The sequence below is a fragment of the Cimex lectularius genome, unplaced genomic scaffold (assembly GCF_000648675.2).
Source record: "Cimex lectularius strain Harlan isolate CLEC.00 unplaced genomic scaffold, Clec_2.1 scaffold41, whole genome shotgun sequence".
NCBI classification, from domain to species: domain Eukaryota; kingdom Metazoa; phylum Arthropoda; class Insecta; order Hemiptera; family Cimicidae; genus Cimex; species Cimex lectularius.
The window spans coordinates 211,324-233,397 of record NW_019393011.1 but is presented as its reverse complement, the minus strand read 5'-3'; the positions used below and the strand labels follow the sequence as shown (position 1 = coordinate 233,397).

General features: G+C 39.6%; 1 protein-coding gene across 4 annotated transcripts in view; it reads left to right on the top strand.

Annotated features, from left to right (window-relative positions):
* Window positions 1-22,074, top strand: part of LOC106665395 (solute carrier family 26 member 10-like) — a 79,593-nt gene that overhangs the window by 30,446 nt on the left and 27,073 nt on the right. Inside the window, exons 1-2 of one of the 4 annotated variants that reach the window (XM_014391798.2) lie at window positions 264-283; window positions 14,916-14,985. The exons of 1 other annotated variant lie outside the window; for it this stretch is intronic. In XM_014391798.2, coding sequence (XP_014247284.1) covers window positions 14,948-14,985 — 38 coding nt within the window. In that variant the 5' untranslated portion in view covers window positions 264-283; window positions 14,916-14,947. Of the gene's footprint in view, window positions 1-263; window positions 284-1,728; window positions 1,894-14,915; window positions 14,986-22,074 lie in introns of those variants that run through there. 2 more of the 4 variants (XM_014391797.2, XM_014391796.2) reach the window with 2 other exon arrangements.

Here is a 22,074-nt window from a genome sequence, read left to right as displayed (position 1 = left end):
GCATATGTACATGAAAAAGTGCAACTTCTTTTATGACATTTTGCCTCAGTGAGGGCGCTTTCACACCAATACATACTTTAATGCAATAATAACAATCAAAAGGGCCAAAGAAACATCATGTGTTTATGTCTCGGGAAAATAAATGCTACAAATTGTCAAACTTTGGACTTCGAAGGATAAAAACGTTGATTGAAACAGATTATCATAATATAAATCTTACGTACGTTCATTCACAGTTCGACCTCACGTTGCATCCGAAAATAAGTACTGGAAATTCAACAAGGTAAAAGCAAACGTTTTATTTTTATTTGCTTTTTATGTTTTTAATTATTTTTCTTTATTTTTTAATATTCAACGTTTTGAAGTTTTANGAGGCTCCGTTCAAGACAGCCACATTAACCCCGGCTGCCAGTGAATCACTCGGCACGGAACGCATGACACCTTTGATTGGGGCGGATGCTGTTTTCTGTCAAGCCCAAGACTCTTCTTAGGGGACTGATAGGATAGAGGGAGAGGGGTTGGTGATAGGAGTCTATTTAGTGAGGAGTGGTTAGGAAAGTGAGTACCTCACTTGGGGATAGGACACCAGAGCCCCTTTAGCCTTTTCGCACCGTACCATGCCGTGGGGATCAGTGTGAATCCCCCCGTCAGGACGGCGACGAACGTTTCCCGGGGTTCACTACTTGGAAGCGGGGTTGGTCTTTGATTGGTAGAGGCTGTGTGTGGTGGAGTGAGGTGGTGAGGAGGATGTGAGGCGGAGGCGGTGAAGGCGTGGCGGAGGCTGGCCCAGAACCGACCTTTTTTATCTACTTACGCACGTACAAATGGGACTCAAATGAAGCGTTTGTTTTGTAGAGTTAGTTTCGGCCGTTTGCCCAGGAGTCTTTTACGAAGTATGAAGCGTTCCAGCTTGCATGCACGTCGTTTTTCTATAGACTCTTGATAGGAGGCTAGATTAGCTGGTGTGAGAGGGATACTATTGTGGATTGGAGCAGTGGTTATCCTTCGTAAGGGTGAAAGTAACAAGTTTGGCAGGGCCCATTTTACAACACAAGTGATGATTCTGTCCGAATATGGAACTTATTTTGCGTAGGGGTCAAGTAAGCATTCCAAACAGAGCTTTTCCCTCAAAAGATTAAAAAACCATATTACTGCCTGTGTAATATAATACATTATATAATCTTGCGATACATATTTATAAATAATATTGACACAATAAGAGTAAATAGTTGTAGTAAATGTCCAAACCTTTTTGAAAAAGCAAGCCTGACATCGTTTTCTGACAGATTTTACTGCTCTAAAGATTTTTCTTATGTTCTATTTTATATCATACTTCATTTTTGTATATACTTTGTACGATTATAATTTTTTTTTTTTATAAAAGTTTCAAAATTCTAAAGACTAATTTTTTTGAGGCAAATTTGAATAAACATACTTCATTTTTGTATATACTTTGTACGATTATAATTTTTTTTTTTTATAAAAGTTTCAAAATTCTAAAGACTAATTTTTTTGAGGCAAATTTGAATAAACATTTTTAGTAATTAACCGTTAATTTTGGGGACCGCGGTAGCCGAGTGGTTAGCGTGAGAGACTCTCGGACTCTCACGCCCGCGTCGTGGGTTCGATTCCCACCGTCGCCTCTGGCCCTTCCCCCCCAAATATGAACACATAAGAATTCATCACCATGGTTAACATGCATAGATCATACGGCAAAAAAAAAAAAAAACGTAAATTTTAAACTAGTGATAACCTTTGAAAAAATTTCGAGTATTTAAACCTCGTTAGGGGCAACGTTTCTGTATGTGCCAAATCTGTCAGTATTTAAAGAACCAAAAGAAAACTTACTTAAATTTTCAAGAGGAACTTTGTGAACTCGTAGAAGTTTATCTTGTAAGTGATTTTGTGTTTTGTTCGCTTGAGATACAATTAAAAAAAATCTCATATCGTTTACCAAGCTCTTTGCATTGGTGTAATCGCATTTACAGTGGGATTAACATTTTATGAGGTACGATTTGTGGAATAAAGTTGTAACAGTTAGAAGTAACCTGAAAAAATGAAATATCTTGAATAAATTTGGGAATCGGTCTTTGGCCTATAGGGACCGTGCTAGTCCAATTTGACAGGTTGGATAGATAACCTTTATAACAGAGTGAAATAAAATAGATAAATGCAAAATTTTAAAATTGGAAATTTAGGAACCAAATGCAGCGGTACTAATTAAAACGACAAATATAGATTTTTTTTATACAAAGGCCCTGAATGGGCCTATAAACCTTCTTACATTGAAACCATTTCATAGCACAAGTCCTCGGCGTGCCGCCCTCTACTATCCACGATAGTCTACGGACGTTTAGGGTCACCGGAAGTCTCGATGGAAAGAAGGTAGTGGTCGACCGCGATGTACGATGTATGTTTATTGCTCTTACCGCACTACGGAATCGCCATTTAACGGCTATCTTGATAGGTAGTGGTCAGGAATGTAAGGGCGAGCTCTAAAACAGACATGATAGAAGGAACAGACTGCATAGATAATTTTGAACACTTGGCAGAAAAACAGACATGTGATGCAACAGTTCCGGAAATGATGAAGAACCTTACATTTCAATTAAAATGGATCAGCTTGCTACACAGCTAAGCGAGTGCTGTGCGAAACATCAGCAAACAAAGCAATACCCCAGAAGAATTACGTCAGCATGTTTTTTGGCTCTTAAGTGTACTCGGCCATCTCATAGCGAAAGGTTCAAATCGTTTCATTGAAAGAAGATTTTACTTGGACCCAGGATGACCGCTGATATTGTTAAATAGGTGCGGAGTTGTCAGCGAGTGAAAGTGTTTTGACGTACAGTCTCACAGCCAGGATCTAGATTCGATATACATGTGTACATTGTAGGGTCCACTACCAACATCACGCGGCAACAGTCATTGACGTTTAACAGTCATTGACAAGTTCACTAGGTGGCCGGAAGCTTACTTACTTGAAGATATCATGAGAGAATCTGTAGCGGAAGCCTGATGATTACATGGATATCTATTTTCGGCGCGCCATCACGCATTACCAGGGCGGCAATTCGAACCAGACCGCTTACATCCAGTATTCTAGGAATTAACAGGTGTCACACAACAGGTGACTGTATTGTCCACCAAGAAACAATTAAGCCATGTAGCAGTCCTGCGCAGTTAACAGTGGTCCATGAGAGAATGTTCCGGAAGAGTGCCAGATTGGTTTTTGTACTTAGGGTTCTGGAAACCTGCAAACATGTATTTCTCCGAGACAAAGTCCCTTGGTTCCACTTTATACCTGCTCGTATTAGGTGTTGAGAAGAAATTAAAAAAACACTCGAATTGCAAATTCTAGGAGGAAAGTCACATTCTCGGCGGATGGAGCTAAACAAGCACGCCTACTGGAGGAAGGCCTACTATAGGACAGTTCTGAAGCTACTACATCACCTATAGTAGGCCTTCCTCCAGTAGGCGTGCTTGTTTAACTCTATCCGCCGAGAGTGTGACTTTCCTCCTAGAATTTGCAATTCGAGTGTTTTTTTTAATTGCCGATCAGGTCGTACTGTGAAGCCCAGTGTTGGTTTTTCTCGTCAGCATCATTGGAGAGAGTACCATAGCAGTTGCTACAGTATGGTGGAATCAACGGCCATGCCGTACCGAGCTTATTATGATACAGACAGGATCTTTGACTGCACTAAAATACATTGAGGAAGTTCTGGAAGCTGTAGTCCCCATTCGCTCCATTTATTGGTGAAAACTTCGTGTGCATGATAATGCTCGGCTGCAAGTAGCTCGACTTGTTACCCATAACTTGGAGGATGTAGAGTATGAATTTGTTAACACATTCTCCTGCAATGAATCCCATAGAGTACTTATGGGACATGTTAGGTTGAGAAGGACGGGTTGGATATGGTTCGCCGCCTCTAACAAGCGTACAGCTTCAAACAGCTCTTGTTGAAGAACGAGCTTCTGTTTCACAAGACGAAATCGGATCGCTTATTGACTCGATGCCTAGGAGACGGCCCTCATACATTTAGTTTGAAATAAACAAGAAAATACCGGTCAGGTTTTTGTTTTTGAGTATAGTTCACATTTCTCGAATGATTACCCCCCGCATAGATTTTTCCCATGTCACCAGACCACAACGTGTTCAGCATTATTTATATTAATTAAAATAAATTTATAAGGATCTATGTTTTAAAAAAGAGCTTAATTAGCCGCGTAGCTCGGTTTGGTGGGAAATATCGTGGTATGGTGAAAGGAAGGTCGGGATCCATCGGGCCACCAAAAATGTGTTCACGGTTTCCTCTCTTTCCAATCGATAGGAATCTTGTTTAAAATCGGAGTTTTCGGTGATTTCCTGTTGAATTGTTGATTGTCCGAGGGGAGAGATTTCGTAGGTCTGGTTCCGCAATGTCCCGCGCTTTCGGCTGTGGCCGTCCGAGTCCTTGTGGCCAGTCCGGCTTAGCGGACGTCCTTTACGATTCATCGCCGGATATCCAAGTCCGTCTTCGTCACAATCGGCATCCTTTCCCTCCCGACGAGGACCGCCGTCAATGAAATGGAACCGCAAGGAAACGGAAACGTCCAGATCGATCCGCGTTCAAGTTCGCCTCGACTGAGAAATGTCCTCGGTCGAGTCGATCCGACCGGTTATTTCTCATTAGGAAGAGTTGATCACCGAATTGAACAAAAATCGAGACAATCTTGACCCGTTTCACGTCTAAGTATGTCACAATTTTCATTTCATTTATCTTATACGTGAAGATAAAACACACAGTTTATCATTGGATTAGAACAAATGGAATCTTCATTTTCATTTACCTACAAATCCAACATTTTTAAATTTATTTAAGTAATCCGTCTTTTGAACAACGTACATTTGGTTTTGCTCATTTTTCAATAATTAGTTGGTCCTCATTGGCCGGATATTTATTTTCATGTATTGTGACAGTTCCTCTTGTCGTTAGCGAACTTGTAGTTGTCATTTCCGGTCCATTCTCACTTTCAAGCTCGTTTTGGCTTCTCGCAGTCTTCACACAATAATCAAAAATAATGATTTCAAAACAATACCATCACAGTAAGTTAGAATCACATTTTTCACATTGCCATAAATCAAGAGATGTTACTTTTCCAAAATTCTTATTTAGCTCTTAACATTCACTTAACTAGGCAATACTTCCTCTAATACCAAATACCTCCTAACCAGTCCTTAACATTAACCCTAACTCAACCTAATTGACACCATTTATAACGTAATCCTTCGGACTCACTTCCCTAGCCCATGGACTCTTTGGTACCGTCCTATGAGGGCTCGTAGCACAAATCACGGTTTAAACTGGGTTCACTGGAACCTTGTTCATAATTTGAACTGAGAGTATCTGCATTTCTGTAGCTAATGCTGACGGCTTTCTCCATTACTGTGAATGACTTCGTCGGCGTGTATGAAATAAGCAGATTGCGCTTATATACAAAGATGCTGCAAGCTCATTGGCTAAAACGTGGAAGGAAACATTGTTAAAGCAGTGAATGGCCACCACACTTACTTCTTACTTTTACAAATTTCTTCAACAACTTTTCGTTTTAGCACGTTTAATTTACGGACAATAATGTGTTTTGCTTGCCTCGTTCTATTCTATCCAATCTCTTCCGAAAAAAAAACACTATGTTGTGGCCACCTGTCGTTACCATGTTACCCGCTAGGTGCCACTACCCATTGTAATGGTCTGCAGCCAGAGTTGAGCCCTTTTGAATGTAAGCAGGGCACGGCCCCATTGACTTCAGACTCGTCTTCCCGACGAGGTCTCACATCACACCTCTAGACTTGTCAACCAGACGAGCTCTCGTAAAACACCAATGGAACACCGACATCGGCAACGACGACAGCAAGGGTACTCGCAGAATTAACCTGGATCTCGCCTTCTCAGCACAGCCGACTTGGCTATAATGGCCAACTGCTGCACTCGGCTAATTGCTGCACCCGAGTCCGTTCAACCGCTGCAGAGTTAACCGACTCACGGCTCCCGTGATCTCAGCGAACGGTTCTCTGTTCACGGACTACTACGAACGGCACACACAGGTCCCTGCCTCGATTGATCGTCACGACGCTACCAAACAACACCGGCACTTTTCAGGGCCACCAAAAACTCCCAGTCACTAAAACTATAACCCTTCACTATGCAGATCTATCCCTCTTTTCGAAAACTAAACTTGAAACTACTCCTAAAAAGTTTTGACTTTTATCCCTTAAAATAGCTTGACACTCTTGAGACATACCAAAATCAATCGATTTTCGAAGTAGACTGGCGCATAGGGAGACGGATTAGCATGTTGATAGTATCATTGCAGATGTTAATTGCCCTAATAGTTTGGTCCAAGTTATGGATAATTTCGTAGAAACTAACTTCGTCCGTCCGTTCTCGCTGTTTTTAGGTTCATCGAATCTTTTAGCGTTATTTATTATTCAGCCCGTCCGCATGTCTGAATTCTGCTTTGTAACGGTTTTAATGGTGTGAAAATCATGTGTGAACGTAAATTAATTATATTTTCAACATTTGTTATTGAAGATAACAAGTCTACACAGAAATCGTCGTTGAGGAACAATCCTCTGACCTCATCGGCTCATACGACTTCAAATTGCTGGTGGATAACATAAATAGGACTAAATAATACAGTAAATCGTCCAAAGCCAACGATAAACGTGCTGAACAAGTTAGAAACGTTTAAAAATTACGCTTAACATTGTACATCAATGAGCAATAAAAACGTTTCAGCTGATTTTCCAAACTAAACACAAATAAACTCATGTAATTGGAAACATCAAATTCCGTAGGTAATTTTTTTGATATAAATGACCAATTGACTCTCTATTATTTGGCCTGTTTTCGTTAATCTTTCCTAGATAAATATGATATATTACTAGGATATGAAAAACAATCTCGCAACTGTCAACTGGAATTATGGATATAAATCCCTGAATTCGATTTCTAAACTAGAATCGGTGTAGAGGGGATGTCAGACTACTCTTTTTTCAGAGTGGTTTGCTCACTCAGTAAAGCGAGTTAACTCTTTTGATCAGCTCGCGAGCGGTGCTCCGTCACCAAATACTTCCTAACCAGTCCTTCAGTCCTTAACACTAATCCTAACTCAACCTAATCTAACCCCTAGCCATAACCTTAACCTGACCCCCCCCGTTACACGAAATCGAGGACGCAAAAACCTTCGTGCAAGAAATCACTGTATCCATCCTGCAAACATATTCGTGTTAATATGATCTTATTCTTAGATATTTATGTATACAAATAGTGTAACATATCTCTTATTTATTTTGAGTAGAGTATGACTGTGATTTAACATTTAAAGTATTAGTAAAAAATGAACTTTTTTTTTGAAAGTGTTAAACCACTAGCTTGGGCATTTCAGTTTCAGCTAGGTTTATAAGGCGGTGAGAAAAGACAGTAAACCAACCACTGAAGATGGCGAAAAGCTAAACGTGTCTGATAGGCAAACGAGCGAGGTACTCGCTAGTTTTGCCTGTCAAAAGCGTTTCGGCATTTTTCATGATGACACGACGGTTATGACAGGTAAAAGGAGGTCAGTTGTTCCTCAAGCATGCATCCCTCTGGCTTATTGTACTTCCTAGTTTCTTCATCATTGAATATACACGTTGTTTAGATGTTTTCCCTGATACCAGTGACAGGTAGTTTAGCCATCTCTAACTGTAGAAGTGAGCTTGCCTGTCTTAGTGACGGTTGTTTCAGCATAACTTACTGTGTCTAGTGCCCCTTTTGTCTTTTTTGGATCCACTCTGTGATTGAGGATTCTGTGTTTCTTTTTGCTATCCCCACAATAGGTTCAGGGCCTATATATGGTCTTGCAGATCCTCCTCTGGCCAGTTTTTCTGCCTTTTCGTTCCCCTAAAATCCTTTGCGTCCGGGTACCCGAGACAGATGTTGCGTTTTCTCAGGTTTTGGAGATTTTGGATGTATTCACTGCCTAATTTTGATGTGATTTTTGTATGTTAGTGCTTTTAATAGCTGTCTGGCTATGCGATCATTTGAGGATTTTTTGGCCAGTGTAACCTCTTTTCTACCTCTGATGATGGAGAATTATTGGGACGAGTCTAAAAAGAACAAAACAGCGAGAACAGGCAGGCTGTAGGCTCACCATATCATTCCTTTTTCCCGGTTTGCCCTAGAAAATACACCAAAAAAGATGCAGATCGAGTAAGCCACTCCTTCTTAAAGACCAAAATCTAAACATTTTATATTGTAGATCGGTCGTTTCTGATCAATTTGGTACGTCCTTCCTCGCTGTTTTGGCCTGTCGAACGCGTTCGACATTGAGCCATCTTCATTGTTGTGTTTGTTTTCCATGCCTCTCCCAGCTTGTATCCTGGGACCACAAACAAAATAGGACAGGCACACTGCAGGCATCATCCCACTACCCAGTTTGTTCTAGAAAAGACACCAAAAAAGTATGGGCTGAATAAGCCTTTTCTTTAAGGCCAAAATTGTTACCCTTTATATTGTATATTGTAGAATGTCGTTTCTGATCATTTTAGTTTTTCTGACCTCGCTATTTTGGTCTGTTCAACGGCTTTTGGCTTTCGCAGTTTTCAATGGTGAGTTTGTTTTCCTTGCCTTACAACGCTTATCAAGGTGGCCTACCACTAAAATGATGGTGGAGGGTTGAATTGAGCCTGACAGAATAAAACAGATTCGAGACAATCAAGCTACACGTTGATCCAAAGTATTGCAAGTAATAAACTGCATAATTAATGCCTTGATAATAAATTCTTCACACCTACTCAAAAAAGATCGGTAGGAAGAAAAGAAGGAATGTTTGTCGATTGTACAGGTTCAAGCATGGACTCATCGACGAGAGTGAAAGTGATTGGGGGTTGGACGCGAATATAATGACTCGCGCCAATTTGAAGTCATCATCATCATCATACCCGTTTAATAGGCATGCCGGCAATTTAGAAAAGAAGAAGGCCGTGGCCTCGGAACAGTCGAGGGTTCGAACTTCGCCTTGGGAATCGACGGCCAGAGAAATTTGGACCTTTTTTTTTCTTGGGCTGGCGGGTTTTCTCAACGGGTGCGCGCACTGAAAAATCGGCGTGTTACAAAGAAGCCGAGGATATCCAGCCAGCAGTGGGGACGATCGATAATTTGAGACATGAATGTTGGCGGGAGAAGGCGGTGTCGGCCGACGGGATCCCACGAAAGGCCAAGAGCTTTACTTTGGCGGAGGCGGGGGCCGGGGGCGGCGGCCCGATCGATGAGAAACTCCCCATGAGAGCTCCTTCAATCCTCGAACAGCCTGGAACCGAACGAGAAGAAAGGTAGTACACCCACGGCCAAATTAAGGGGGCGAAGTGGGGCTTTCAATAAAAGAGTGTATCTCTCGAATACGGTAGTGGTAGTAAATACGTCCTAATTAATAAACGAATTAACTTGGAAAACACACACAGACACAGCGAGATAATGAAACACAGACATATACAGGGCAAGGGCGGATCCAGGTTGGTCATGTGAGGGGGGTAAAAATTTCGATTTTTTTTGCACAGGGGACCTAAAAACGTCGAAATTGAGAGAAAACTCTACACATCGTTTTTCGTCCGAACGCAATACTTTCTCCTCCTTCAAAGGGAAAAACTGAAAAAAAATCACTTTCAATGGTTTGAATAGTTTAATTTCAAAAAGGCACATAATTTTCATAAGTTTCTAAAATGTTTTTCCATCATAGTCTGCAATGTTTTTAGACACCGACATTAATGAATATAAAAAATTATTGCCAACTCACATCAAGAGATCGAATAAGAAGTTTAGAGGGAGAAATCAGAAAAGCATCAGAAGGACATGTCTAATCATGAAAAAAATCATGGATGGAATCATGGATCAGCGCTTGACGGACCAACACAGCGGGCAAAATCATCCGAAACCACCTACCTACAAGTTCATCACTACATAGGCTTTAAGACGAATTGTAAGAAATTTGAGTACGAATGAAAAGTACCTCTCTCGGCCACTTCTATGGGCGGGCTTATCAATTTGATGAGTTTGGTAGCACGACCGATTTCACCAAAACGCTGTGTCAAACTGGATCAAATAAATGCCTCTCTACAACAAAAAGTGGCCTTATAACAGTGGTTTGTAATTTATTCTTGAATAAAAAGGCAAGGCCTCACGTTCTGATGATGACGGTTGAAAAAATTGTTGCTCTTTTGCCGGAACGTGCTATCCCACTCCAAATACTCGACGGACACGGCAGGTCAATGCAAAATCATTTAACACACAAAAAAATTATAAAATGAATAAACCTTCGTTGGACGTCACGATGCTGCTGCTTGAAACACGACAGAAGGCAGATAAAAAAGGGCAAAAGTTTAATCATTGACCTCTGAATTGTGGGTTTTAGTCAAAAAGTTGTTGACTAGCCTTGTTTTCAACTCCAATTCGCAACGAGCCGGCTTCTTTCGGATAAACAAAGGCACAAATAATAATTTCAATAGCGAAATAAAGAAAGACCGTGTCTTGATCCATTTTATTGCGTGACGGTGGGAAACTTCAATTTTCCACCTGTGGAGGAATGTTTTAGTTTTTATATAAGGCATTTATTTCCGATCAACCATATCAAATCCAAAAGCGTGGGGAAAAATGGAAGAGAAGAAATAAGTACAGGAGAGCTTAACGTCCGAAGATCTCCAACTGATGAAGTTATATTACTCCACATTATTTTTATTTTGGGTGAAAAGAAGGTTAGACCAAATACCCAAATTATGATGGGCAAATTAGAGATGTTTTTATATTTTGGGTGAAAAGATTCATTATGCCGAATACCCAAGCTATTATGGGCAAATTAGAGGAGTGGGTTCCTTAGGTGGCCATTCACGATCGCTCCTAGCAGTCCAAACGGAGCGACTCCTTTCCAAAAACAATTCAATGGCAAAATTGAACTGGCGTGCCCGGCTTTGCCGAATATCCGACCGGTCCAAACTCCATCGCGCCACTCCAAACATATACGGCGCGACGACGGCATGGCGCGTTCGTGAATGGAAAAACCCGCGTTTTTTGGTGCAGTCTCCGTCTTTCTGTCACTGAACAAACATCTCCGTCGTACATTCTCAAAAAGTCAAAAACGTTTATTCTTTATTGGCAATGACATTCAATCGAGATTTTATTGTTGAGGTGATTGAATTATATGAAAGCTTACCATGTTTATGGAAAGTGGTGGACAATGATTACCACGATAGAAATAAAAGAAATTCGGTTCTCAACCGGTTGGTCGACGTTTTCAAAACAAAGGATACAAATGCAACTAGAGATGCGGTATTGATTACACCTAAGCGCTAGCGCTGAGCAGAAATCATAGTGGAGAACTTATGTTCTTCATAGTTCATCCCTAACAGCAGCGTAGCACAAGAGATCGTCATCCATTTTGAGAAGATAATTCACTAGATGACGTTCGGAGCTACTGTCTGTGGAGCGGTCGTGTATGCCCCCTCAAATTTCAGGCATTCCAAATGGATCTGTACGGCTTGGCGCGGTTTCATTTGGAGCGATCGTGAATGGCCACCTTTACTCTCATATGCATTTACCCGTCGTACAAGCTATAGTTGTCTATTTGGCAATGGTGCCAGCACTGGCCTGGCTTTTTTTAAATGTAATATTTTCATCTCTGTTATATTCTATCATGGAGTCTGTCACAAGTCTCAGAAAGTTGTTTTGCACAACTTACAACCTAACATTAATGATGATGATGATGGAATGCTAAGAAGAGAATACTGCAGCCTTCTGGCTTATTGTACTTCCCCTAGTTCTTTAGTTCAGTTGACTCCATCCTGCTGTTAAGAAGTATAAGGTCATTGTCTGCCATTGCTGTGAGTACTTTCCCTAGGCCCTCATTATCGTTGCTTCACATTCGAAGGTGATATGGGTGGCAGTTTTTTCCTCCATTGCCTAACTTTAATGGGGTTACCGTTGTATATAACCATGTTGTGTGGGTTTTTTCGTCGATGTGAGTGCCCAGTAGTCCTATCACATCCCAGAATTTTACTCGCCCTAGCTGTAGCAGTGTATTTGCCAGTTTTGTTGAGGGCGTTCTAATCATAAGTTCTGGCGCTTCTACAATCCGTCCATTCGTCATTTTGTTTATTGTGGCCTCTATCTGAGGTGTATGAGTCAGTGTTTATCCTTGATATTTCATTATAGGTTCTGTGCTAGCCATTGGTCACCAGGTTAACTTCTGTAATCTCAATGGCGAAGTAGGAAGTCGAAAATTTTTTATTTTAGATTTTATCCTGTGATCAGTGGAGTGATGAACTTTAATTGTAGCGTTATCGATCATCTAGGCCTGCCTATACCAACCAGATTATTCGCATTATATCGTAGGGACTGGTTATCAGTGGATCCCAAGAACCAACACTGAAGATGGCGAATGCCGAGATGCGTCTGACAGAGCAACCCAGTGTGAATAAGCAATCTAAAATGCAGCTCTCTCTCNTCTCTCTCTCTCTCTCTCTCTCTCTCTCTCTCTCAAGAAGAGACTCTAAAGAAGAATGGCACAGTTCTCGCACTCATTTTCGGATTTGTTCTTATAGATTTATTATTAATAAAATATGTATGTACATATTTGCTTGAATTTGAAGTTCCTCCAAATTAATAGAAATAAGTAAAGTGCAACGACGGCTTGAGTTACTCAGTGATGTGTTAGGATTAGTCAATGTAAACAGTTATATAATGGGATTAATTTTTGTCTAAGGATGATAGTCGCATGCACAAGGACGTTTATAAACAGCCTATAATTAGCACATTTAATCCTGCTGGAAGTAATTAACCTCGTTATTAGTTTGGCATAGTATGGGTAGACGTCAGAAAAACCTGTTGAGTCATACAATGTGCACAGTCCTGGTTGTTGGCCTTTTGCGCGTGAAAACAGCTTCGAGGTTTATCACAATTCCAAAAAAAAAGAACATTTACTTTAATTAATAAAATAAAAAAAATAGTGGAGCATCGTTACTTGCTTATTCCACAGATTATTTTTTGACATTGATAAAAGAAATTGAGATTAAACGGCATTACCTTTTATAAACAAAATAGGCCGCGATGACGGCATTTTTCTCCATGTGACAATAAACAACAAAACAATAAAAACAATCCGTTCAAATTTTCCTTTCACAAAATTATATTTAACACAATCAGCAAACCTTGATTTAGAAAATGTAATAGGTTGACGAAGCGTGGCAATTAATCAATTTAAGGTGTATTTTTTAAATTGACTCAAATTTCATTTTTTTGATCAGTGTATATTACTAATTAAATTTACGAACTATCAAGATATTACCTAAGATTTATGTATAATTCCAATTTATAATTTTAACAGACAATTTGATTACCTTAAATCCATCCCGTTTTTCCAGAAAAATGTATTATTTTGTCATCGTTTTGCCTGAAATTTTTAAGTTCAGAAGGCCATTTAGATAAATAAGAACGAAAATAGAGCCCAAAACTGGGCCTTTTCGAACTCCACAGCTGATGGATTTTAAGGAACCTTTGGATACCCTTATGTTGGTTTTCTTGACCCTTAAAGGTTTATACGAGTAATTCCAATTTCTGATTACTTTCTCTTTAAAACATTATAATTCACATATGCATTAGTTATATTAATATTATAGTAATAATAATATCCAAAGAAATTACAATTGACTAAGTTAGGGCGAATGGGGATAAACCCCCTGTCGATAAAAATCAATATAAATGAGATCTTTAGCGAATCCCTCCCTCTAAATGTGTCTGCGTTTGTACAATATAAATTAATAACGTAATATTAAAAAGATGGATGGTCAAATCGACTGAACGTATAAACGAATGAATCGCTTTTATTCGTAGTGAATTGGATGAAAAAAATCCCAGTTTTTGAAGAAAAGCATCCACAAAATTGATAAAAACTAAGCAAATTGTAGCAATGTTTTGCTGAAATAAAACGATGTCATGTATGCTGATGACGTTAATAATAAGTGCTTAGAAAATCAGGAAGCGTTAGATTATACACTTTCACTGTTATCAATGATCAACCTGTTTTAATAACTGATGATGCTCCACTTCACGGCTTCCACTGATGAGGGTCGAGGGAGTTTTGACCGAAAGATTGAAGGNTAGATAGATAGAGAAAGAGAGAGTGAGAGAGAGAAAGAGGGAGAGAGGTGGAGAGAGAGGGTAGAGAAAGAGGGAGAGAGAGAGAGAGAGAAAGAGAGAGAGAGAAAGAAGGAGAGAGGTGGAGAGAGAGGGTAGAGAAAGAGGGAGAGAGAGAGAGAGAGAGAAAGAGAGAGAGAGAGGGTGAGAAAGAGATCGAATGAGAGAGAGACTGAAAGAGAGAGTGTGTACGTGAGGAAAATTGAAAGAGTGAGAGAGAGAAACAGAGAGAGTGAGTGAGAGGGAGGGAGAGAGGGAATGATGGAGAGATGGTGAGGGAGAGATGGGTAAGAAAGAAAGAGAGAGTTTGAGGGGGCAAAGCAAACAAATTTTATGGCATGTTTAATTAATTAAGCAGTTGTGTTATTTAAAATGAACGCTTGTAATTTCCTTGCTAAGAATAATTTTTCGCTAATTAATTAAAATCGTCGTAGTTACAATTTAAATATTGCAACGCACCTGCGGAAAATTAGCTTCTGGCCTGAATATGAGCTGTTGACAAACTGGTTTGATTTACCGTAACGAAACTCCATAGGAAGAACTTATTAAATGGCACGAATCAATCGGTCTTGCTATCCTTTTGCCCTTCTCTCACTGTATAAACATTTCTCGCTTACTTCTTCTACTTATTTATTATCCATCAGCCAATTTATATATTATCTAGCTGTACTATAAAACATGTTCTTCACATTTTTTTTGTTTGTTTCTTATTTGCAGGGACCTGCTGGGACTACGGCGCGGTTTATTTCATGCAAAGTTTTATTTTTAATCTACTCGACTTTCTAAGGTAAGATTTTCTGCTACATAGTCATAATGTAGGTCAGATTTTGATAGATTCCTTTCACTTCGCTATACTTAAAATCTTATCTTTGTCCCGCAGTGTCCTCCGCGGGTTCTACCCTTTCATTTCGTACCGTCCTCAAGTCCAAAATAAGCCCCCAGCTCAATTACCTCAAGGCTCAAGCGACCAAGCTTCCCTTTTTTTTACTGCTCTATTAAAGACTTCCCTAAATCCATAAAATACTGTTCATAACACCTTTATACAGATGACTTACAAATTTACGATTCCTTCCCACCTCCTGTCTTAAACTAGAACTTTCGCACAGTTGAAAATAGGCTTAACTCGACCATAGAAAAGTTCCAGGCTGGTTTGGTTTGCAGCCGGTATCTTCTTACATTCCTTACACTCCTAACCATCCGTTTTGCATAATTCCAACCGCTGCAGTATGCTTTGAAATTACCGCAACACATTAGAATTTAGGTAATCCAAAAATCCGTTTCTATCCGTAATGCTTTTCATATTTTTTCCTACATTGGGAAGGAATATATGAACCATCCTTTAGTAATTTTAATCCCGTCTGATCTCACACGATATGCCAAGTTAACTTTTGAGGAAGCCTGGCATTTGGTTCTGATTTGTGGGTGTCTTTCATACGCTTTCAGCGTGAGCACAGTTGGCTCCTTTTCGCCCTTTAACTCGCGGACTATCTTGATTTGAAGGTAGATTGTTTGAACGTAAGCTAAAACTTGGCGAAGTTCTGGACAGGCTGTCCTATTGCCTATAGGCTTTTATCTTCTTAAAAGGGAGATTTTCTGACTTTGTTCTTTGCTTTCTTCCTACTCTTGGTGGTCTTCTGTACTACGCTATTGTAAGCGTTGGAAAGCGTTTTTGACTCAACCCCACAAGTTGTTTTGCAATTGGGCATAGTTTAGAGAAGTGGCACTTGATTATTTCTCAGGTCTTCATTAAAGAATGAGAGACACGGAAAGAGAAATAGAGATAGATAGAAAGATAGAGAGAGAGACANAGAGAGAGAGAGAGAGAGAGAGAGAGAGAGAGAGAGTGAAGTAACAGCAGGTTCCATACCTTTAAACCTAAATAACCCCGAGTATTCTCTAAGCTTAGTTCATAGTTGTTAAATCAACCTTTAAAAAAATCATATTCTCAACAAAGATCGTGACACCCGAAGTTGTTGACAAATTATAAAGGAGTGTAATTGGAAGGAGGAAGAATCAGTCAGACAGTACTGAGGTGTGAACGACCCTTCTGCTCTTCATATCGGCAAGGTCGTCCGTAGAAGACCTACCAACCTTGGCACACCAACAAACAACAACAACAAACAACAAATCGTAAAGAGGCTTCCATTCACGTCGAAGAACCGTGTCAACGCACCCTCCTTCCGCCTTACCCTAGCCGTCCTCTTGACGGAAAATAACAGTACACTTCATTCAGTATTTTTATTTTTTTAATGACACTTCTGTTTTGCAATGAATTTTTTCCTATATGCACCACTGCTATCACTCCAATGTCCATAGTCAAGAACCAATTGTGTTCTATTAAATTAGTTTCAAGAGGTCGACCTATATTGGCCTATTGTGCAATCTCTATTATTTTCTTTGCAAAGAACTGTCGTGTGTCCTTTAAGCTTTGGCTTTTCTCTTTCTCGACAGCTTGCAAAGGCATCCCGCAAACAGAAAACATATTTCGCTGTTTTTTGTTTTTTCCAGAAATATCTGTACAGGCTTGTTTCAGCTGGAATGAGTCTATACCACCTACGGGGCCTGAAGTGCCGAGTCCGCATTCTAGTCGTAACTAAGTTTAGTGGTTTTGCCGCTAGTTTCTGCGTTGGTTCTTTAATGAACTTTTCGCGTGTGTTAATGGAATACATTCTGATTGAACTGAGCACTCACTGTTAACCAATTGTCTGATGGATCTACGTTTTTGGCGGTTTGGTATGGTATTCACATTATGGCTCTAGCTTCTCCCTGGATGGACATGTGCAGCGGTGGTAGGTTCAAGAGGACTTCCAGGTCAGCAATGGAGCTTCTCATGCTCCAGTAATGCCCAGGCTACTCTCTGAATAGTACTTAGGATCTTGGGGACTTTACATGAACCTATGTTGAACCCCTGCAAGGGCCTTTTCACAAATAGAAAATATGTTTCGCTGTTTCTTATTTTTCTAGCAATATCTGTACGGGTTTGTTTCTGCCGTTATGAGCCTATACCACGTACCTGGGGGGCTGCAGTGTCCAGTTCGCAGTCTTATCTTTCAAGTCGTAACTAGATTTAGTTCTACGATGGCCCTTTGATGAGATTTTTCACATGTGTACACACAGTAATGCTGAAAAGCGTCCTTCCCGACCTTGGTGGACATTTACTACCGTCATCTGCAGTCAAGAAAGGATTAACTGACGAAACGAGAAACACAATCAATCAAAAACTATCGGTAGTGGATCTAATTTCATTTGTATTTAAAAAATCTACTTTTCTCACTAAAAAAAGGAAAACAACTGAGTACACACATAGGAGAAACCAGAACGCGCTCCTAATTGATTCTTATCAGATAGAAACGAGGATAATATGCGGACCCGTCGCGACTTCGTCCCAGCTTTTTTTATGCAATCGCGTCTTCGAGAAAAGTTAAATTTGGATCAAAGGCCTGAAATTTGAGCCGAATGATCCAAGGTTGTTGAAATCGCGTTGATTTGCTACGACGAGCGCTCATAATTTTTGAATACCAGTTTTGTGTGATAAAGGGAATTTGACCTTTTTGTCCATAACTTTTATGTTAAACTTTATTGATTTTTTTGAAAACCATATTAAGAAATATTTCGCAAAAAGTTAAATCCATTAAAGGCCACGGGGATATTTTTATAACATAATTATTCATTTATAATCTACAATGAAGTCGTGAGAGCATGATTTTTTTTCTAATAATTACCAAACAGATATGTGTGTGCAACGTATTGCATAAACGGATTACGCGCGTGTTTATGCGTATTGTGATTCGCCGAGATTTGTATTTGAAGGACGGGTCGCCTTACGTCTCAGCGGACCTTGCCACCTGACTTTATCCTCGTATCCTGTAGTCGTAGACAATGCCGGCCATTTTGTAAAATAGTTTTTACTAGAGATGGGCCTCTGCTCGCGAGCTGATCAAAAGAGTTAACTCAATTTACTGAGCGTGCGAGGAACTACCCTGAAAAAAGGGCGGTATCTCTGATAACCCCTCCACTCCGATACTTACCCTTCACCGATTTCCGCTGAATTTTGAATTTGCTTTTACGACCTCTCAACAACTTGACATGTGACTTCTTCCAGTTTCCCCTCCAGCCTCTCTTCGCTCCAAAGAGTCTTTGCTCGAGCCGCTCTCCGCCCCACACACTCTTAAACTTATAGTTGCTCCGTCTTCATTGTATAGCTTACAAGTGGGGTCATCATTGAATATACCAAGAGATGGAACGGAGAGCTGTACGAGCGAACAGCTGTAGGTACGAAGAACTATAATAGCTATAGGATCGAATAGCTGTAGAAGCGAAGAGCAGTAGGAACGAAGAACTGCACGAGAGAAGAGCTGGAGGAGAGAACAGCTGTAGGAACGAAGGGCTGTAGGGGCGAAGAGCAGTCGGAGCGAGGCGGTAGGGGAGAAGAGCTGTAGGAACGAAGAGCTTTAGAAGCGAAGAGCTGTAGGAACGAAGAGCTTTAGGTGCGAAGAGCTGTAGGAACGAAGAGCTGTAGGGCGAGTAATTGTAGAAGCAAAGAGCTGTAGGAGCGGTAGGAACGAAAGCTGTAGAAACGAAAAGCTGTACGAGCGAAGACTTCTAGTAGCGGTGAATGCGAAGTTAATAGTTATAGTTTTTGTTTGGAGCGAAGAGCAGTAGGAGCGGTATGAGCGAAGAGAGCTGTAGGAGCAAAAAGCTTTAGAAGCGAAGATCTGTAGGAACGAAGAGCTTTAGAAGCGAAGAGCTGTAGGAACGAAGAGCTTTAGATGCGAAGAGCTGTAGGAGCGGTAGGAACGAAAGCTGTAGAAACGAAAAGCTGTAGGAGCGAAGAGTTCTAGTAGCGGTGAAGGCGAAGTTAATAGTTATAGTTTTTTTTAGAAGCGAAGATCTGTAGGAGCGAAAAGCTTTAGAAGCGGAGACTGTAGGAGCGGTAGGGGCGAAGGTGAGGCTTTTGACCGATTGCGTAAGTTCATAAAACGGCGGAACGAACATTAGGCAGTTTATTTATTAGAACGATTTCTTTTGATGATGGCATAATGACATAATTGGATTTACTATTTCGTTGAGCTGCCCTGATAAATAACGAACACGTAAGTGGCCACTCGTGCAAATTCGTTTTTAATATTAAACTATATCGATGGATATTCGGACAAAAGCATTGTTTAAATAAAAACAAAAATATTATTGTCCAATTAAATCAATATTACCATCTAATGAGGGGCCTGTCTGTGCTGTGACCATGGTGTGTCAGGTACAGTTAGGCCTCTCTCTTTTTTAAATTTATTTATTTGTACTTTTTGTTTTATTTAAATGAAGTCTGAAAATATTTACGTGTTTTAGGTAGTATATTTATAATATAACACGTTTTCGCCTATTTCGAAATGGCCGTCGCTGAAAAGTCAGGCCTTCCTCATAAAATAGCCGATTTATCTATAACAGATTTACATTTCTACGGTCCCTGTTTGTCTAGCTTGTATATTTTTATATTTGTCAATGACGGTTGGCTGTGAGACTTCCTTGTTTGCCGCCTCGGCTGGATCAAGAAATTCCAGCGTGACAACAAACATCCATCCTGCACCCACCTTTCAACCAGATTATCCAGTTGATTTTGTTTTACACACCGGTTTCAAGTTGGTTTAAAAAAAACTGTTTGTTTATATATACGTAATATATGTATAATACATGACATTCCATGAGAACTTTTTTTTTTCTTTTGTACAGATGCCACAACCGCCTATACGATTCAAGATCGGAAAGATGAGAATCCCCGATTGTCCTTTGTTTCGCAGACAATAATCGTTAGCAAAATGTTTCCCTTTTTTGCATAAAATGCCTTTTAACCCTGAAAAGTTTATATATTCGTTGCACAGGTGATAATGAGAAAGATTTCGGATTAACAACTAAAAATATTCATTTTTATTCATTAAGGTGGTTTCGACAAATAAAACCTATGCTATGCCAGAGGAGAGAATTCACATTTGTATCCTGAATTCTTTCGTTTTTTGAGACACAAATAAAAAAAATAAAATAAACAGAGGTTTAGATGATATTAATTATACCATAGTATAAATATGGAGGCTTTTGTATTTGGCATTTCGTCCTCTTGAATGGTAGAATTTGATAAATTAGTGTTTCGATTATTTCAACTAACACAGTTTTCTTAATTTCTATACCTTGTCTGAACACGGATATGTTTTGGGCTGGATACACAAATTTCTTATGCGTGGCCTTAGTGCGCATGGGTGGACTTAGGTCTAGGTTGAGTTGTAACTCGGTTAGGTTACAAATATGAATCAATGGTTAGCTTAGGATTAAAAATTATCTGCTGAAATTGATACGCTTCTCGCTTTGATTCGCTGGATTTGTACGCTTATAATCGAATGTTTTATCATGGATATATTTTTGGGCTAGACACATAAATTTCTTATGCTTGACCAATTTCGTGTAATCCATTTAGCATTACATAGGGTTAAGTGAGGTTAGGTTAGGTATGTTTAGGGTTAGACTCAGTTAGGTTAAATATATGATCTGTGGATGTACGTGAATATCCTCTTCCTTTTTTGTTCGACTTTCTGCACATAGAAACTTTTAAAACAACAAGTTTCGTCATTAACTCAGGGAGAATGGATAGTAACTTGTACTTGTCCATTAGGAATCTCTTTTCACTCCATTTTCGAAGAATGACATGTCTTCAGCTGGATTTATCAGGCTCGTCGTGGTCCGGTAAGTCCCTCTATATTTAAATGGCTAGGTACTGCCAGTTTTTCCATTTCTGCTTGTCCAAGCACTGAGACTCTTCGGTTTTTAAGGACACAAATTTTTTAACTTATTTTTATTACTGGCGTTCACATAGTTGTATTTTTCTGCAACTCGTCATAATTATTTTCAAACTAGGGGTAAAGCTATATTTTTGTGATAAAAAAAAGCAACGGCTGAATCGGTATTTTCTAATAAACCAACTCGTCTGTCGGCCGTATCGGTTTTAATGGAATATTACATCCAGTGAAAGGTGAACAATCGTAATTTTTCTATAAGTAGATAAGAGTGCCAATTTAGGTGGTTATACAGTTTTGACAATTGTGGGAGTAACATATTGTCCTAAGAGGCATTGTCATCGAAGGCGGTGAGAACTGCTGAAATATAGGCAAAACTTAAAATGTATTTTATTAAGAATCTTACATATGCTTTGTTGACCTTCAAGTCTGAAGTAGATTTATCTGAAGAATTTGGTTGAAGTAAGTTGAAGAATCCTTGTAGATTTATCCAAAATTTTCAGATCAAAATTTTGGATTCAAGCTTTTGTTAAAAGAAATTTGAAATATTTTCTTGAGAAGATGAAAATTGCTCTAACGAATCATAAAAAAATATTCGATTTGAAAGCTTCCAGTTTATAAAACGAGAGCATGCGGGACAAAACCAACATACACCCTTTTTTGAAGTGTACGAAGTGTTAAAGCACCGGCTTGGGCATTTTTTTTAGCTATGGTTGTAAGTAGGAAGAGACAAGATAATAAACCCACGATTGAAAATGGCGAAAAGCCAAACGCATCTGTCAGACAAACGACCGAGTTACTCGCTACTTTTGCCTGACAACGTTCGGCATTTTTCCATCATTGATAAAAAAATATATGGTCATTGACTGTCGTTGCTACAATTTCTTTATCTGGGATGTCTTTGTATTCTAGGTTATGACTCCATTGAGAGGTTGCTTCGGATTCGAAGATAATATGGGTGGCTGTTTCTTCCTCATCATTGTATAGTCTACAAATGGGGTTATCATTGAATATACCTCATGTTATGTAGATATTTTCTTAGATGCCAGTGACCGGTTAATAGTCCTATCACTCCTCCGAGTTAAGCCCCTTTAATTGTA